The sequence below is a fragment of the Notamacropus eugenii genome, chromosome 2, assembly GCF_028372415.1.
Source record: "Notamacropus eugenii isolate mMacEug1 chromosome 2, mMacEug1.pri_v2, whole genome shotgun sequence".
Lineage (NCBI taxonomy): Eukaryota > Metazoa > Chordata > Mammalia > Diprotodontia > Macropodidae > Notamacropus > Notamacropus eugenii.
Window position 1 is genome coordinate 431,542,996 of NC_092873.1, and position 19,624 is coordinate 431,562,619.

Genomic DNA, 19,624 nt, shown 5'->3' on the forward strand with positions numbered 1-19,624 from the left:
AAATGATCACATGTTTACTTTTCTAGGTTCATGTGCTATCAAGCATACAATGTAAAATCCCAGAGCACAGTTTTGTCTTGATTTCAGTGCTTCTGACTTTGTATGCCATAGAGATTTAATAAATATGTGCTTCTCTAAAAACAGGAGTAAATTGAAGGGAATAAGGCCTGCCTAGGATCCTTGTCTCCCAATTCAAAAAGATGTTTATAAAGTTCTTTTTCATTTCACTATGTCAGAAAAGCCTGAAATTTTACCAATTAAGAGATTTAATGTACTTAGTACATTTTCTTTTTTTACATTTCTTTTTAGAAAACAAATCTCTCCAGAGGGTTTAATAAACAGTCAGCATCTTGCCCCCAATCCCATCTCTCTCCTCTGTTAAACTGCCCTATTTCTGTTGAGGACACACCACTATCCTTCCAACCACTCAAGTCTGCAGTTTGTCATCCTGAACTCTTCACTCTCCCTCAAACCCTATATAAAATTACTTAATTCTACTTCCACCCCTATCTCTCCACCCACATGACCACCACTGAAATCCAAATACCACCTCTTACCTGGATTACTGTTACATCCTTTGGAGAGAAATGATTATTAATAATCAATTATGAAAAAGGTCCAGGCTTTTCCCCTGTCCTGCTTCCTTGTCTGGAGCCCAGTCTTTGAAGGGCATTGCTGATCGCTACCAAGAATTTACCCACCTAGACCATCATATCTAGGTGGACTTCTGCCCACTGTGTTTCACTCAGGTTTGGCTGGGGATAAATTCTGTGATTAAATTGCTCAAGGCTGGGGGTGATTTGGAAGTAAATGGATCAAAATCATGTCCCCAGCCCTTCATTATATTGATCCACCTCTACTTATATTAATTCCCTAACTGTTAAACAATCAGAACTGATTTCCATCCTCAGGGACACCCGCTCTTCCAAGGTCATCTAAGTGTTGAGTCCGGTCCATGATTTGTCTGTGGTCTGAGAGACAGACCAATGACCATCCTTTTATCAATAATTTGATAACATTATTACCAGAAATTCTCTCTCGAACTTTTTATACATCACACTTCTACTTGATCACCTTGCATCCAGAGCTGCCAAAATCATCTTCCTAAACCACAGTCTGGTCATGTTCAGAAGCCTCAACAGTTCCTCATTAACTTGAGGATCAAGATAAAACCAACTCTTCAGCTTTATACTTAAAAAAAAATTTAGTACTCATAGGACCATAGCATCACTGCCTTGCAGCACTCTAATAAAGCCTTTCACAATATGGCTCCAGCCTATTTTCAGACTTATTTCGAATCCATTTCTTACCTTCACACCTTTGTGTAGGCTACCCCTTGTGCCCGGAATGCCTGCCTTCCTCACTTACAAAAATCTTTAGGCTTCCTTCCAGGACAAACTCAGGTGCAATTCTCCCACTGTCACAACAGAAAGCTTCTCCTGATTCCCCTAGTATGCTAGTGCCCTCTCACTCTAAGGCTCATCTTATTGGTTACTTAATGTTATATTCTAGCTTCCTCTTAAATGCTGCCCCCAAGCAAATGCTTCTCAGGACAGAACTGTTCTTTCTCTTTATATCCCCAGTGCTGGCTCTTAATAAATATTTGCATTACTGAACTGAAGGATTCAGTGTGAATTAGTTCTGACTGTTCTGTTTTTTCATTTGTTTTTATTTTTAGTGTTCTACAATCACTAATAAAACTTAGATTTTTTCCCCCCTACCTGCTCCCTACCACTCCCCTCCCTCCCTGAGATGGCATATATAGGATCTACACATACATTCCTGTTGAATACATTTTCACTATTGACTGTTCTGTTCCTAGCTGAGATGGCAACATGAAAGGAACAGAATACCCAGTTGCAGAAAAGGCAAGGAGAAACAAGTACATAATTTCAGAGTAGGAAGTACTTTAGAAGGTGGGCCTGCATACAGTGTCAGGCTTTCAGCAGCATGAAGGGCACTAGGAGACAGGAGGGTGTAAAAGGAAAAGTTGCCTATTTCTAAATTTTGCTTTGGGTTTGGTCTTCTCCTCAAGAATTCAGGCTGGTATTATTGGTATAAGTCAGTTACACCATGAATACATGTGTTTTGGTAAGCTAACCTAGAAGACTGTCGTAGTTCGCAAATGCATGTCAGAAACATAGCCAGCTTATAAGTTGGAGATCACTGCACTACCATGCTAGGTCAAGACCATTTGAAGATGAGTTGCATTTTAGTATGAATTTCAATCTACATTTTGAATAACAGATTAAAAGATAAACACCACACAATTTACAAATATATATCCAAACAACTCTCAAGGTGTATAACTCCATTACTTATTTACCTCTGCAGAATGGAACATCATCAATCCACTGAACTCTGTTTCCAGAAATGCCACAGTGTCTAGTAGCATCACCTATTAAAGTGTAGCTGAGGAGAAGAGGAAATGTTATAGGACAACAGGAGATTGGTGCGTCACCTTCATCTTGCTAAACTACAGCTACATCAAAGTCCTGATAAAGGTTCAAGAAATACATCATAAAAGTGGCAACTAAAACTCCTACAACTTAATCAAAGAAGGATACTTACACTGCCCTGATACCCAATCCTTAAATAAGCAAAGACTAACCATGAATTTGACTTTGCCAGACAATTTTTCTCAATGTCCCCCTTATTTTTTAAATGCCTTGTTTAGTTTATATTGTTTACCCCAACCTGAATACCTTTCCTCATCAACATCTGCCTACCTAATTTTCTATATCATTCCAGGGCTTGTCATTTCATTTATGAAATCTTTCCTTGCCATCTCAACCAAGAATAAACTCTAGAAATTCCAGTACTTATCTGCATATGTTTATTTTATGTTTTACTATCATACCAGTCTTATTTAGAGAATGAATTTTTTATATGCCTGTAATTTATATCTCCAAACAGACTGTTAGCTACTTGAGGGTAGGGAGCACATTTTATATGTCTGTGTATAAACTACAGTATAATATTTATTTAGTAGCTACTATGTACAAAATATCTATTAACTCAGAGTTATCTAGAGGAAGGATAGTTAATGAAAATATCTTTACAGGGTTTTCTATCTCTATATTCCCATTAATTTTCCCATATTACTAATGTAGAGAAACAATTAAAGTTTCATGAGAACTCCAATTTCATCTTCGTATTTCCAATGTCTTATACAACATGTGCATTGTAGGCAATTAATAAATATTTGTTGAATAGCATGTACTGAATTACAATTAATTGTACTATGAATTCTTGCAACAAGTACTCAGTTCTCTCCAACATTTGCTTTGGAATTATTTTGAAGAGAAAACAAGTAGTTCTTGAATATTTAGTACTGATACGACCACAGCACCACTATCTTGCAGCACTCTAATATTCTGGTGTATCAAATAATCAAACAAACGATGACCGTTCAGGCTGTAAGCCACTGACAGAATGCCTACTCAAGATTCATGATGGGCATTTCCAGCACAGAGAGGAGGCAGGTAAGCAACGTTGAGGTCTCACCCTAACAGCTTCCTTCAGGAATGTGAAGAGTGTATCTTCTAAAAAAAACAAAAAGTAGCTCCTTTGTAAACACCCTTCAGGCCTGCCTCCTGGGTTGAAGTTCAAGTTAAACAAGACTAATGACTGCTCCCTTCAACAGGCTCAGTTGGTTGTCTGATAAAATCTTCAGTGACCACTATTAAACTAGATACTTGCAATATGTTTATAATTAGTTATGACAGTCAACAGGATACAAGGATAGAGACTGGACCTCTCAGATGAAGTAACTCCCTCACCTATAACAACCTATATCCTATCCTATAGCCTCTCTCTCATTTTTCTTGGGACAGGGATAAAAAGATTGCAGATAGCAAGAAATATGGAGAGGTGTTCTACTATAATGAAATATTCATGTTATCAGTGTTACAAAATGAGAATACAAATACTAAAATGCCTCGATGATCTATGATTTCATTAGTGTGGATGAGATGAACCCTTCTACATCTTAGTAAAAAACCTTTGAGAGTTATCATGGCCAAAAAGCTTTATCACCTTAAGTCAGTCAAGTAATGCCATTTCCAAACTTTGCTGGACTTGCCTTTGAGCACCCAGTACACAAGCCACCACTGGGCCATACCACAATGCCTTTCCAGGTTAATGGGATCTGCAGAACCTGTACTAACAAAGGCAATGCCTTCAAGAATCCACACTATGACAGTCAGTGCTGTAAAGCCATCACTGAAATACAATCAACCAGAAAAGGATGCCTGTTATAGTGGATGTTTTACAAGTCTTAGAAATAGTGAAACAAAATAACAAAACTAAATGAGTTAACTCACTCCACTTCTTTAAGAAAAACAACTTACCCTTCATCACAAGAATATACAATCTGTGAACCAAACAAGATATCAGAGGGTATATCAATTCGACCATGTTCTAAATCTTCTGGATGTGGGCATGACTTTTCTGGTTAAAAAAAAAAAAAAGTTAACGTTTACATAGTATTGTAAAGTTTTAAAAGTGGTACACACACATGAACATAGATATCACTATCTACACAGCAAGAAAGGTATTGATATACCTTAAATTAGGTCTTTCACAGCTATCTTATCTAACAATCTATCATCCACAAATCACCTAATCTAAGCCTCAGAGTGACCCAATGAGGAAGGCACAATGGGTATCATTATTTCCATTTTAAAGATTAGGAAACTGTGGCCCCAAAGGGCTAGGTAACTTGCCTGCTCTCACTCAGCTACGAAGTGTCAGAGACAAGGCTTAATCACAGATTTCCTGCCTCTAAATTAAGTACCTCAAATAACAGAAGAATATTAATGATGCCACTTGGTGAGTGCACCGAATATAACACAAACTACAACAACCAACAAGCATTTATTAAATGCCTACTACGTGCTAGGGAATGTACTAGGTGCTGAGAATATAGAGACAAAAATTCAACAGCCCTTGCTCTTAAGGAGCTTTTACGTGCTCCCTGATGCTTTCTGACATGGCTCAAAGACTGAAAGACCAAAATCAGTTCTTTCTGGGCCCAAATAAAAACTAAATCCTCAAATTCACCAGAATATTTTCTTGATTAATCTGTTATAGATCTCATTACAGGTCATAGATAAGGTTCATAATTTACAAAGAAAAAAACTTATCAAGAAAATATGCAGGGAAGACTGAAAAGTAGTATGGAAGAAAACAGATTTTTTACAATTGTCTTATACCATACACTAAGGTAAGATCCCAATGGATGTGCAAACTAATCATGAAAAGCATAACAAAATAAAGGAGTATGGAGACTTGGCTGGAGGTAGAGGTCTTTATCAACAAAATGGTCAACAGCGAGAATACAGACAACATTGCCTACATAAAACTAAGAAAATCTGCACAAACAAAATCAATACAATTAGGATAGAAATAAAAATTCTCAACTACAAAAAGCCTGTATAAATATCTCTGATAAAAATCTAGCAGTCAAGACATTTGGGGAATAAACATAAATATGTAAGACCAAGAGTTATTCCCCCTCTCCAAATAAGGTCAAAAGATACAGTGTTCTTTTTTAATGGAATATAATTTTATTATAAAAATTTTAACTTTTAATTGATTTTTATACCATCCTCAATTTTTCTTTAACCATGGAACCAACCTTTATAACAAATTTTAAAAGAGGAAAAAAAAAATCCAACCAACACATTAACTTTTTCTGAGTACAAATGCTTCACACTCCCAGTTCCTGATCTCTACAAGAAAAGGAAGTGTAAACATTTTCTCAGCTGTTACATGGAACTAATCTGGGTTACTATAATTACACAGCATTCAGTGTCATTTTTTAGCTTTTCCCCTTACACGGTCCTCATACTAGACACCGCTTTTCTTGGCTCTACCTCTTTCACTCTACATAGATTCACATAAATCTTCCCACGGTTCTATGAATTCTTCATTTTGTTTCTTAATGATACAATATCCCACTGCATCTACATACTACATTTTGTTTATCCATGCCCTAATCAACAGACATCCCTGCTAGCACAAAAGAGTTGGATGAATATTTGAATAAGACCTGTATTTCTCTGACCACTTTTGGGTAGCTGCCTTTGGTGCTGTTCAGTCATTTCAGTTGTATCTGATTCTTTATGACCCCATGTGGAATTTTTTTTGACAAAGATACTAACTCATTTTATAGAGGTGGAAACTGAGGCAAACAGGGTTAAGTGACTTACCCAGAGTCACACAGCTAGGAAGTGTCTGAGGCTGGATTTAAACCCAGGTCTTCCTGACTTCAGGGCCTGTGTTCTACCTACTGAGCGATCTAGTAACAATATCTGGTTACAGCCCCTCCAATAATGACCATGACTATCTTTAGTCATCTTTGCCAATTTGTTGAGTGTGAAGTGAAATCTCAGATTTTTTTATTTTCATTTTTTTACATTATTTGATTTGCATTTCCCTTATTGAGCCATCTTTCAAATGGTTGATGGCTTGCCTTTCTTTTGAGAACTTTATGTTCCTATCCTTTAACTACTGATCTATTAGAAAATAACCTTAATATTTGTGTGAGCTCTTTATTTGGATATCAGACTTTATCATGGCTATGATAGAAAGGTTTTTTTCTCAATCAAAAGTTTCCCTTCTTTTCCTAATTGCACTGATTATGGAAAATATTTTCAATTTCATGTAAATTAAAATTACTGATTTTATCTTTCATCATCATCTCTCTTTTTGCTTTGTATGGTTGAAGAATTCTCCCTCTAGTCATTGCTGTTCAAGGTACCTGATCTAGTTGTTTTCTAATTGTTTTATGGTCTGATCTTTAATATCCAAGTTGCACATACATTTTGGGTTCATTGTGGTATATACGGTGTGTGGAAGGAGCAGTATTTTAACTCCATCTCCTCCTCATGTTGGCAAGTATACCTTATACTGAAGCCTTTTTCGAGGTCTGATTGACTCAAGTAACTAAAGGTTCAGGCTGTTGATGTCACTTCCCCCCTGCCTTAGGAGTCACTTTGGGGAGCTCTAATAGATCACCCTGGGCATCTCAGACATGGAAGCTTTGCTCAGCTGAATCAACTTGAGGTATCTCAATGCCCAAACTTATTGAACTTATTTCTGCTAGAGCTAGACTAGATGACCAAGTATAGCTCATTTTGTTCTAATTTCAAAATATTTATAGCAGCAAATTTTTGGTAGCAAAAAATGACAAACAAAATAGATTCCCACTGATTGGGCAATGGCTGAACAAAAGTATTTAAACATCATGTGAATATTGAGGTGTTTCATTCTTTTCCTAGTTGTGAATCTCTGGCTCAAAGATTATTTAGAATTTAATTACTTTTCTCACATAATTCTGAATTATTTTTCAGATTGTTACAACAATTCATAGCTCTATCAACAGCATATTAAAGTACTTGTCTGAACACAAAACCCTTAGAATTGTATTCTTTCATATGGTTAAATGTGCAATTCTTTTGAAAAACTTAATTTTTGGGAAAAAAAAACCCAAAACATCTGATGACCAGAGATACATGGGAAGACTTCATGAAGTAATGCAGAATGACATAAATTGAAAAGAACAATAAATTCAACTAAATAAAAAAAGAAAAGAGCACTAAAATGAAGTCAACTGCTAAGTCATTTTAATTATTAAACTTGCACCAAAGGAGATAAGGAAATGAATTTCCCTTTTTTGGTGAAGAAGTGAGAAACTAAGGGTGCAAAATAATGCAAATGGTTAGATGCATTCAATATGCTGGAGTAAATGTTTTGTTTTGTTTGTTAAAGAGACTGATCACTGGGTACAAAGGTACATTCATAAGAGGTGGGGGGGCTGGAGGGAAAAATATTCTGAAATAACTGGTTTAAAAACAAAAAGCATCAATGAAAATTATTGCTGAAAAAAACAACAGTTACAAAAATTCTCTGGAAACAATTAATATTTTAAAAGTATATAGCAGCCTGTAGTTAAGTATAAAAATGCACCATAGGAAAGAATATAGTTTCAGCAATTCAACATAAATGAATGGAAAATTCCAATAATAATCACTAAGATACAACATATGTGATAGAATTACTCACTTTTACAAGACCCTGAGACAGGTGACCATGTTCCATTATCTTGACAAATACTGATGAGCTGACCAAGTTTATCAATTGTGTGTCCTGGCCGACACACAAAAGTCACAGTGCTGTTAATAGGAAAGTAATTTTTATTTATGAATATGGGATTCAGTTGCATATTAGTGAACCGACCTGGGGCATCACAGCTACCTGAAAAGAAAAGGGAAAAAGCACAGGAATAAAGGAATGCAGTAATGAATAGATAATCAAATATTTTCTTCAAAAAGCTTACAAAAGAAAAAAAAAACCTATGCTATGTCTTGGCATGCTATATACCAAAAAATTCTCTACAATTGTCTATAGAGGAATGAGCTTCTAATTCAACAGAATATGCAGAAGAGAGATGTTATTCTGCATTTTTTTTTAAAATGTTATCACTCTTACCACATTCCTGGAAGAAATCCAGGAATCCCTTGATAATCAAATGAACAAAAAAAGGCCTTATTAAGCACCTACTACATAACAGGCACATATGCTAGGCAGTGAAAAAATAATTATAAAAGAAATGTATTTCTAATGGGGGAAATAATACACATAAGGGAAGCTGGAACCAGGGAACGGAGTTTTGATCTGCAGAAGGAAATCATAGGAATTGAGGGTAATTCTATAAGGGCAAATTATTGTTCCATTCATTCTAGTAGTAAAGGTATCACTGATCTGACTACTTTTCCTAGGACAAGATAACAAGGAGGAGGTTCATGAGGAAGTTAGAGTACCCTCACAGTGGCAGAGCAGATGATATGCTTGAGTTGAATAGGCCCTAGATTCCTTGTGCATGGCTAGATGGGAGGTCAAACAGTGATCTGGAGCCAGGCAGATATAAAGGGGCTAAGAGAGCTTTTAGTCATTCATCAAGTCATCAGGATAGCTGAGATCCAGATCAGAAGATCAGAGCTGAGTGGATTAACTGGGGGAGAAAGCAGAGCTCCTCTGGAGGTCCAGGTGACTATTGGATTGATTAGTTTGTAAGCACCAGGGAGGTCTTCTCATTAAGACTAACCTACTGGAGGCAGAGGACTTGTCTTCTACATTCTCTACAGTGGGATACTCAAGAAATGTAAGCATGAACTAAACTACTAGTTGCTCAAGACATACTTACTGAATTGAAAATAATCACACTTTAACTGATAATGTATTAAAACACATTTAACATACAGCAGCATTTCCATTTATTTGGTACTTCCAGGAAATGGGCTATTTCACATGAATAAGCCTCCCGCGGAGATGAAGTTCACCCTCTAAAACACCAAAATTGTTTAATTTTTTAAAAAGTATTTTGGGTAAAAATCTAAACTACATTACAAATTTCCTTGTCCTTAAAAGAATATGCTTAATAAAATTCAATCTTTTTTTTTTTTTTTGGTCATCTGGTATCCCCATCAATGATAACGATGACTATCATTAAGTATTATAACACCATATGGAGTCCTCTCTGATAGCACTTTCTTCTAAATCCAGCATCTGAAGATTGTAGGTTGGGTCCCCAAGGGGAAAAACCATTGCCTCCAGGGTTCAAAGGAACTTTACAGGTTCATAATCCTAAATTATAGCTCATGAGCTCTAACCAGCGTACTTATCTTTAAATAGTCGACCTATAGATAGGTACAGTGACCCCCAGGAAAAGACATTTACTTACACAAGATAGTAAGAATACAATAGCTCTACCTCCCCACACACCATAAACTTGGAGTACATTCTCCCTCAGATACAAAAAGCATCAGTTAAGAGTGAAGACAAACTATGAGTATACTGGTGGTACAGGAAAGTAACTAATGCCTTCAATATTGCAGGGCCTCAGTGTCCTTTTCTTCTTACTATGTCCTCAGGTTGCAACATTTGAGAGCAGCATTTCTGCTGAGCAGGTTGCTCACATGGGTTCTCTTAGTGTGCACCTCTCTTCAATGCCCGGGCTAAGTCCTTGAATCCACAGTTGGCTCTTTTCTCTGCTGCTAGGGGTTATACTCCTTTAGCCATTTCCACTGATTTCTCGGTTCTGTGAATAGATTCACTATTTCCTATAGTGGACAAGATGCTATGGACAGTGGGGCTGAGAAACATAATCCACCTCAACCCCTTGCTATGTGCTCTGGTAATACTTCAATCTATTTTCTGACTTGGCTTTCTCCATCTCCCTCCACTCCCTACATGAAAAAGAGTATTCCACTGGGTGAGGCAATCTGCTACAAGACACCAAAGATGAGTCTTTCCAATACCATCAGTGACACTGCAGATTTTGTAAAGGTGCAATAAGGCATAAACAAATCTTTGTGTTTCATTTAAAACATGTTATGAGCCCCTTTGGGTATTACATTAACTAGCCTTAGAGGGATATCAATTGGTTAAGGACCCACTCTACACACATCCATACCCACTCCTGCTCAAGGTAACTGAGATGTGTGTGAAATTCTTTGTTCTGATGCTAAAAATCCATAGACTTACTTTTTTGGGGTCTTGCATCAGTTTTGTAATCCATATCCTACCTCATTTACAAGGTACCAACTGCTACTACCGCCTTTAAAAGCCATTCTCCTTCATCAAAACTGCCTTGATGACAATTTCAGTCCTCAAGAGTAATACAGAGAAAAACATTAGCAAGCATTCTATGTAATGGGGATAAGCCAGAAGCCTTTCCAATGAGCGAGGGGGTGAAACAAAGATGTCCATTATCACCACTCTTCTCAAACTTGTCCTAGAAATGTTAGCTTTAGCAATAAGAGAAGAAAAATAAATTGAAAGAATTAAAATAGGCAAAGAAGAAACAAAGCTCTCACTCTTTGCAGATAGGATGATAGACTTAGAGAATCCTAAAGAATCGAGTAAAAAAACTACTTGAAATAATAAAACAAATTTAGCAAAATTGCAAGATATTAAATAAACCCACATATATCATTGGCATTTCTACAAATTACTAACAAAGCCCAACGGTAAAAGATAGAAACAAATATTCCATTTCAAGTTACTGTAGACATTATAAAATATTTGGGAGTCTACCTGCCAAAACAAACTCAGGAACTATATGAACATAATTACAAAACACTTTCCACACAAATTAAGTCAGATCTGAATACTTGGAAAAGTATCAGTTGCTCAGGGGTAGGCCAAGTTAATATGATAAAAATGAAAATTCTACCTAAATTAATTTACTCATTCAGTGCCACATCAATCAAACTACCAAAAAATTATTTTATAGAGTTACAAAAAATAATAATATTCATCTGGAAGAACAAAAGGTCCAGAATATCAAGGGAATTGATGAAAAGAAATGTAAGTGAAGGTGGCCTTAGCCATACCAGATCTTAAATTGTATTATAAAGCAGCAATCATCAAAACAACTTGGTACTAGCTAAGAAAGAGAGTGGTAGATCAGTGGAATGGGTTAGGTACACAAGACACAGTACTCAATGACTACAGTAATCTACTGTTTGATAAACCCAAAGATTCCACCTTCTAGGATAAGAACTCACCATTTAACAAAAACTGCTAGGAAAACTAGAAAACAGCATGGCAGAAACTAGGCATAGACTAACATCATTTCCATTTATTTGGTACTTCCAGGAAATGGGCTATTCCATATGAATAAGTCTCCTGAGTAGATGAAATTCACCCTCTAAAACACCTCCTAAAATTTTTTTTTTAAAAGTATTTTGGATAAAAATCTAAACAGTATTACAAATTTCTTTGTCTCCTTAAAAGAATATGCTGAATATTACACTGTATACCAAGATAAAGTCAAAATAGGTACACAAGTTAGATATAAGGCAACTTAAGAAAGCAAGATACTATAAGCAAACTAGGAGAGCAAAGAATAGTTTACTAGTCAGATTTATGGAGAAGGGAAGAATTTATAACAAAACAAGAGATAGAGAACATTAGGAAATGCAACATGGATGATTTTGATTACATTAAATTGAAAGTTTTTGCACAAAGTCAACGCAACCAAGATTAGAAGGGAAGCAGAAAGCTGGGAAACTATTTTTACAGTCAGTGTCTCTGACAAAGGCCTCATTTCTAAAACATATAGAGAACTGAGTCAAATTTTTAAGAATACAAATCATTCCCCAATTGATAAATGGTCAAAGGATATGAACAGGTAGTTTACAGATGAAGAAATTAAAGCTATCTATAGTCATATGAAAAAATGCTCTAAATCACTATTGATTAGAGAAATGCAAATCAAAACAACTCTGAGGTAGTACATCACAACTATCAGATTGGCTAACATGACAAAACAGGAAAATGATAAATGTTGGATTGGAACACTAATGCATTGTTGGTGGAGTTGTGAACTGATCCAACTATTCTGGAGAGCAATTTGGAACAATACCCAAAGGGCTATAAAATCGTACATTCTCTTTGACCCAGCAAAATACCACTTCCAGGGCTGTATTCCAAAGAGATCATAAAAACGGGAAAAGGACCCACATCTGCAAAAATATTTATAGCAGCTCTTTTTATGGTGGCCAAGAACTGGCAATTGAGGGGATGCCCATCAATTGGGAAATGGCTGAACAAGCCGTGGGACATGCATGTAATGGAGTACTATTGTGCTATAAGAAATGATGAGCAGGTGGACTTTAGAAAAACCTAGGAAGATTTATATGAACTGATGCTGAGTGAAGTGAGCAGAACCAGGAGGACATTGCACACAGTAACAGCCTCACTGTGTGATGACTAACTTAATGCCGGGATCTAAGACAACTCCAAGACTCATGGTGGAAAATGCCATCCACATCTAGAGAAAGAACTGTGCAGTCTGAATGCAGAAGGAAACATACTATTTGTTTTCTTTTGGTTTTATTTCTTCTTTCTCGTGGTTCCTCCCATTGTTTCTAATTCTTCTTTACAACATGTCCAATGTAAAAATATGTTTAATATGAATGTATATGGACAGCCTATATTAGACCATATGCTTTCTTGGGGAGGAAGGAGGAAAGAGAGGGGAAGAATATTTAGAACTCAAAATCTTATGGAAGTGAATGTTGAATACTAAAAATTAATTACTTAATTTTTAAAATTAATTTTAAAAAGCAATATAGAAACCACTAAAGGGAACAGTTATTTTTTACCTGATTCTAACAAGAGAGAAACTGAAGTAAAGAGGAACATCGTGAAACTACTCATCTTTAGAATTCATGATGGAGAAAGCCAGCAAAGCCAGAAAGTCTGGCATACACCCAAGATTTTGGAGAACAGATTTCTCCTTCAGAGAAAAGAAAGGGGGCATTCTACGGCCTAAAAACTCTATAGAAAAAATTATCCCAGAAAGAATAAGAAGCTCAAGAGGAGATTCTAAAGACAGAGAAAGCATTCAGTTGTGGGAAAAGGAGAGAGTTGTCTAAACAATGATGTGGCTACCCATTCACTAATTTGATTAAAAAAAAATACATTCGACAAAGACTACAACAACAGATTCTGTGTACCGCCTTACTACCAGACCCAAAGAGTGGTCATCAACAGCTTGATGTCAACCTGGAAGGAAGCTGCCAGTAAAACATCCCAGGGATCACTGAAGCTTAACGTTTTAATCAACAAAATGCTTATTAAAGGTGCAAATCACATGAAATTTAGGAGAGGGACAGCTAACAAAGTGAACGAAGTCAGGATACAAAAAGATCTCAAATGACTAAACTGTTGGGCTAAATCTATTAGGACTACATTTATCCCCATTAAATTTCAATTCCCACACTTGCTTTCAAAAAACACACTTCTCAAGTACATAACTGGAAAAGCAAACTTAGAGTAAGTTTCTTTGAAAAAGATTGGAGGTTTTAGCAGACCGGCAGTTCAATAAATCAACAGTATAATGGCAGCCAAAGAAGTATGACAGAGCCCAGGACTGCATTAGAAAGTCATTACCAACCCAGCAAATCTGAGTATAATACTTCAAGGGAAAAAATGGTCATTCAATGATATAGACGACTTTCAGTCATTCACGTTGAGGAAAAGACCAGATCTGTATAGAAAAATTTGACTTCCCAAAACAAGAATCAAAAGAAGCATGAAAAGGTAAACAGGAAAGAAAAATCATAAAAGACTCTCTAAAGCTGAACTGTTTACATTACTACATGGAAAGAAAATATTTTTAACTCTTGAATCTTTTCTCAGTATTTGGGTAGATGGAGAGATTGTACACACACACACACACACACACACACACACACCACACACAAATACATAGATAGAAAGTCACTGCCAGACCACACCTGAATAAATTTGTACAGTTCAGGGTACCACCTTGTAGCAAGGATTTTTGGAATGTAAACTTTGAGGTGGAAGGAAACACAATGAAAACTAAGAGAAAACATACAGGGAGGAAGGGTAGTCAGGACTGTGAAGGACACTGAAATTATGCCACATCAGAACAAGTGGAAAGAACCAACAATTTTTAGTTTGACAATGTGAAGATTTACACTCGGAAACATGATCGCTGTCTTCAAGTTTTTAAAGAGCTTAGACTTGTTCTCCTTTGTTTCAAAAGATAAAACTAGGGACAACTGGATAGAAGTTATAAAGGCAGATTTAGGTTTATGGAAAATCTTCCTAATAATCAGAACTACCAAAAGTGAAATTGGGTATCTCAGGATATACTGAGTCACTCTACTACCATCCCAATGCAGGCCTTTTAACAAAGGCTGGATTACTTACTACTTACAAATTACATTGTAAAAGAAATTCTTCTTCAAGGATGATTTGGGTTATATGGCCTGTAAGTTCTCTTCTAATTCAGATTTTTTGGTTCTGTAATTCGACCCTTCTAAACTAGCATGGGCTTTGAAATCAGAACACTAACAAACTTGTATAGTATAAAACAGAACAGCCTATGAGGAAAGGGTCAATCCTAAAAAACATGAACCACTACTGTAGAGACTTCAAGACATCTATTTTCACCTCTTAAGAGGCCAATGTTTGCTCACTTTTAGGTTCTTTGCTATATTACAGCTCATGGAGGCTGCTTACTAAGTGACTTTAAATAACTGGGGCATAAGCCAGAAAACATCTTACTGAATGCGAATACTCCCTCCATATTGTTACATATCTATAAATACCCTCTTACTTCTGTTCAATTATTGTTTATGTCTTCCTATAAAATCTTTAATTGAGTGGAGTTGATCATCAAAATTATTTCATTCTTGGGGGAAAAAAAGACCAATGGACTGGGATAAAGATCACAGAAACAGAACTGACACATATTCAAATATATGTTATGTTTGATAGAATTTGTGGAAAATAAAAACTAGCTTAAGGATGATTTAACAAATATTTTTTTTGAAAACCAGACTGCAATATGACCAAAACAAAACTTGAGTCTCAACTCATACCATAAAAAATTGCATCTGTATCACAGATGCAAACATGCAAGAGTTATCATTAAAAATGAAAAGAGAGGGCGTGTTTACTCCTGTGGGCTCCCAGCTTAACAATGTGGGACCCCCGACACCGCGGCTGTACACAACCATGTCCAAGTCTTTGAAGAAGCTGGTGGAGGAAAGCCGGGAGAAGAACCAGCCCGAGGCGGACATGTGTGACCGCAGCATCTCCAACATGCTGGATGTCCATGGCCTGTTTACTTTGTCCCACATTACACAACTGGTTCTCAGTCACAACAAACTAACAACTGTGCCTCCAAACATGGCAGAACTGAAGAATCTAGAAGTGTTGAACTTTTTCAATAACCAAATTGAAGAGCTGCCCATACAGATCAGCAGCCTCCAGAAACTCAAATACCTGAACCTTGGTAGGAAGAGGCTGAATACTTTGCCCAGAGGATTTGGCTCATTACCTGTCCTGGAGGTCCTTGACTTGACTTATAACAACTTGAATGAAAATTCTCTCCCCGGAAACTTCTTCTACCTTACCACCCTACAGGCACTTTATATCAGTGACAACAATTTTGAAATCCTGTCGCCAGATGTTGGGAAGCTCACAAAGTTGCAGATACTCAGCCTTAGGGATAATGACCTGATTTCACTGCCAAAAGAAATTGGGGAACTTACACAGCTGAAGGCACTACATATCCAGGGGAACTGCCTGACTGTCCTGCCCCCTGAACGCAGAAACTTGGATTTAACTGGTCAGAAGCAGGTCTTCAAAGCAGAGAATAATCCTTGTGTTACCCCAACTGCTGACCAGTTCCAACTCGGAGTGTCCCATGTCTTTGAACATCCATTCTGAAACATACAAGTATCTCTATGGCAGATACATGCTTTTAAATCCTTCAGTAAGAATCGTGACGTTCCATATTATCAAAAAAAATTAAAGCCATCTAACCGTTTACTACAGCTTAACATTGCTCAATCTTCTATTTCTGTGTGCATTAACATGTGTATAATGGCTTTTATTCTATTAAGTCACACATATATACCCCCTTGTGCTTTCATCTATGTCCTTGTATCACCAAGATATTATGTTCATTTTACTTATAAATGATTAAAAATCTTTTATTCATAAAAAAAATGAAAAGAGGAACATTCTTTCTCAGTTGTGAAGGGGGAATATAAATATTATAAATAAATACGACACCAGGAACAAAACAAGTTGCTTTAACTGCATGAAAAATTAAACAATATATAACCAATAATTCATTGGAATATTAAGTGCTTACTGCAAGTAAGTACGTATCTGCAAGGCACAAAAACAAAAGATTAGGAATACTGCATCAAAAATCGTATGACAGCTTAACATCTAAAACAAGGAAACAGTACAAATAATAAAGGGCAACACAGTTCAATTTGTACAGTCAAAGGTTTATAAAAGTGAGAGCATGCTGTCAGTTAACAACCTGAAATAATATTCAACCTGACTACAAATCAAAGAAATCCAAGTTAAACAATACAGCTTTCAAACTGGTCCTATAGAACGGAAAAAAATATGACAAATATTGATAATTGACAAAGCACAGGAGACAGAAGGAAAAAGGAATAATCTGTTAGGGATGTGTAAAGTGTTAAAACTCACAGCATTATAGATTTAGAGCTGGAAGGACCTTCCACTGAGCCTAATCCCTTCCTTTTACAGATGAGGAAAATGTGGCACAGAAAGTTTATCCAACTCTCGAAGGCCACATGATCAGTAACCCTCTGAAGCAGAATTTGGACCCTCACTTCAAGCTCAGTGTCCTATCTACCAAGCCATACTGCCTCTCTCCAGTTGGTTAAGTACTTAATTTTTAACAAGCAAATTATTTACCTTAAATAAATACAAACCTAAATTCATAACTTACGATTACAAAACTGTGGAATTTCTGTCCATTCTACACCCTGGCAAGTAACTGAGTCTGATTTTCCGGGCAGTTTCACATAACCAGCATCACATTTGTAAGTTATGGTGGTTCCATCGCTAAAGGTTTGATCAGCATCATAGCTTCCTTCTGGATGAGCGTGAGAAATTGTTGGCAGAGTACCACAATCACCTGAAAAAAAAGATTAAACATTACAAACCAGACACAACTCCAGTAAGAAGGAAGACTTACTCATTCTAAGGCTACTGTGTTCAAATCTCGCCTGGGACACTTACTAGCCGTAGGACCCTGAGCAGGTCACTTGTCCTCCTCAGGTTCTAGAAAATGAGGATGAAGGAGCAGCGGGGTAACTGTTGGGGAAGGTAGCGCAGGGCAGGCCCTCTGCAAATGGGGATTCCCTGGCACACAAAGCCGGGGAGGACGCTGGACAGGAGGTGGGCGCTGTCACCAAGCACCCGCACCAGCTGAGGTCGGGGAGGCTGCAGACCCTCATGCTGCCATCCCTCGCTTGTTCTGGTCTGGCTGGGCTTCCCAGCGCTCTGCCACAGTGGGCGTTCTCACCACTCACGGGCGCAGGGCAGGCCCTCTGCAAATGGGGATTCCCTGGCACACAAAGCCGGGGAGGACGCTGGACAGGAGGTGGGCGCTGTCACCAAGCACCCGCACCAGCTGAGGTCGGGGAGGCTGCAGACCCTCATGCTGCCATCCCTCGCTTGTTCTGGTCTGGCTGGGCTTCCCAGCGCTCTGCCACAGTGGGCGTTCTCACCACTCACGGGCGCAGGGCAGGCCCTCTGCAAATGGGGATTCCCTGGCACACAAAGCCGGGGAGGACGCTGGACAGGAGGTGGGCGCTGTCACCAAGCACCCGCACCAGCTGAGGTCGGGGAGGCTGCAGACCCTCATGCTGCCATCCCTCGCTTGTTCTGGTCTGGCTGGGCTTCCCAGCGCTCTGCCACAGTGGGCGTTCTCACCACTCACGGGCGCAGGGCAGGCCCTCTGCAAATGGGGATTCCCTGGCACACAAAGCCGGGGAGGACGCTGGACAGGAGGTGGGCGCTGTCACCAAGCACCCGCACCAGCTGAGGTCGGGGAGGCTGCAGACCCTCATGCTGCCATCCCTCGCTTGTTCTGGTCTGGCTGGGCTTCCCAGCGCTCTGCCACAGTGGGCGTTCTCACCACTCACGGGCGCAGGGCAGGCCCTCTGCATATGGGGATTCCCTGGCACACAAAGCCGGGGAGGACGCTGGACAGGAGGTGGGCGCTGTCACCAAGCACCCGCACCAGCTGAGGTCGGGGAGGCTGCAGACCCTCATGCTGCCATCCCTCGCTTGTTCTGGTCTGGCTGGGCTTCCCAGCGCTCTGCCACAGTGGGCGTTCTCACCACTCACGGGCGCAGGGCAGGCCCTCTGCAAATGGGGATTCCCTGGCACACAAAGCCGGGGAGGACGCTGGACAGGAGGTGGGCGCTGTCACCAAGCACCCGCACCAGCTGAGGTCGGGGAGGCTGCAGACCCTCATGCTGCCATCCCTCGCTTGTTCTGGTCTGGCTGGGCTTCCCAGCGCTCCGCCACAGTGGGCGTTCTCACCACACACGGGCGGAGCGCAGGGCAGGGCCCTGGCTCACGGAAGGCCACGCACGGGGTGGCTGCCACCTGGGACTGCCTGCCTTGGGACTCCGTGGCCCTCGCCACGGCTGTAACTTACACAAGCTACAACGTGGGAAAAAGCAGCTTAACCGAATTCTCCCTTCGTTTGCAGGCCAACGTGGGAGTCACGCAGGATAACGTGGCTGGGGCAAAGGGTCCACAGACGGTCCGCTCAAAAGCTCTGGGGAAACGGAGCGAGCAGCCCCTTAACGCGGCCGTCCGGCCGGACAGGCCCCCAGGCGCTCTCCGCGGTGCTAACAGCGCCACCGCCCTGCGTGGGTGCGTGCGTGAGGGAAGCGTGGGCGCGCACACCTAGGTGGAGAGGAGTAACTTTCCTATTTGTTACCCTAGTCACGTGGTGAACCATTTCAGCTACTCTGAGGCTTCTTCCAGCGGTCAAATCGATCAATCGATAACCCAAGTTGGGGCGCCGGCCGTGTCTCCAAGTGGCCTCCCCTCGAGCCCAGGTCAAAGCCCCCGCCCCCCAAGGCCGGTCTCCCGACGCGACCTTCCCCCCGCCGGGCTCGGCCTCAGTTTGCCGGAGGAAGGACGAGGACTCCGGAGCCGGAGCGCAGACCGCGCGGCCCGGGGAGGGGGGTCCCAGCTGAGTCCGTCCCTCCCCCGCAGG

At 39.4% G+C, this 19,624-nt stretch overlaps 1 protein-coding gene and 1 pseudogene across 7 annotated transcripts in view; one reads left to right on the forward strand and one right to left on the reverse strand.

Moving 5' to 3' along the window:
* LOC140529363 (complement decay-accelerating factor-like) overlaps positions 1 to 19,624 on the reverse strand; it is a 45,086-nt gene that overhangs the window by 25,135 nt on the left and 327 nt on the right. For 5 of the 7 annotated variants that reach the window (XM_072647971.1, XM_072647968.1, XM_072647969.1 and 2 more), the window contains exons 2-5: positions 17,333 to 17,521; positions 8,071 to 8,262; positions 4,353 to 4,452; positions 2,327 to 2,412 (exon numbers count right to left, since the gene is read on the reverse strand). In XM_072647971.1, coding sequence (XP_072504072.1) covers positions 2,327 to 2,412; positions 4,353 to 4,452; positions 8,071 to 8,262; positions 17,333 to 17,521 — 567 coding nt within the window. Of the gene's footprint in view, positions 1 to 2,326; positions 2,413 to 4,352; positions 4,453 to 8,070; positions 8,263 to 9,927; positions 15,586 to 17,332; positions 17,522 to 19,054; positions 19,373 to 19,624 lie in introns of those variants that run through there. The other 2 variants (XM_072647972.1, XM_072647973.1) reach the window with 2 other exon arrangements.
* LOC140529364 (ras suppressor protein 1 pseudogene) lies at positions 15,567 to 16,532 on the forward strand (annotated as a pseudogene).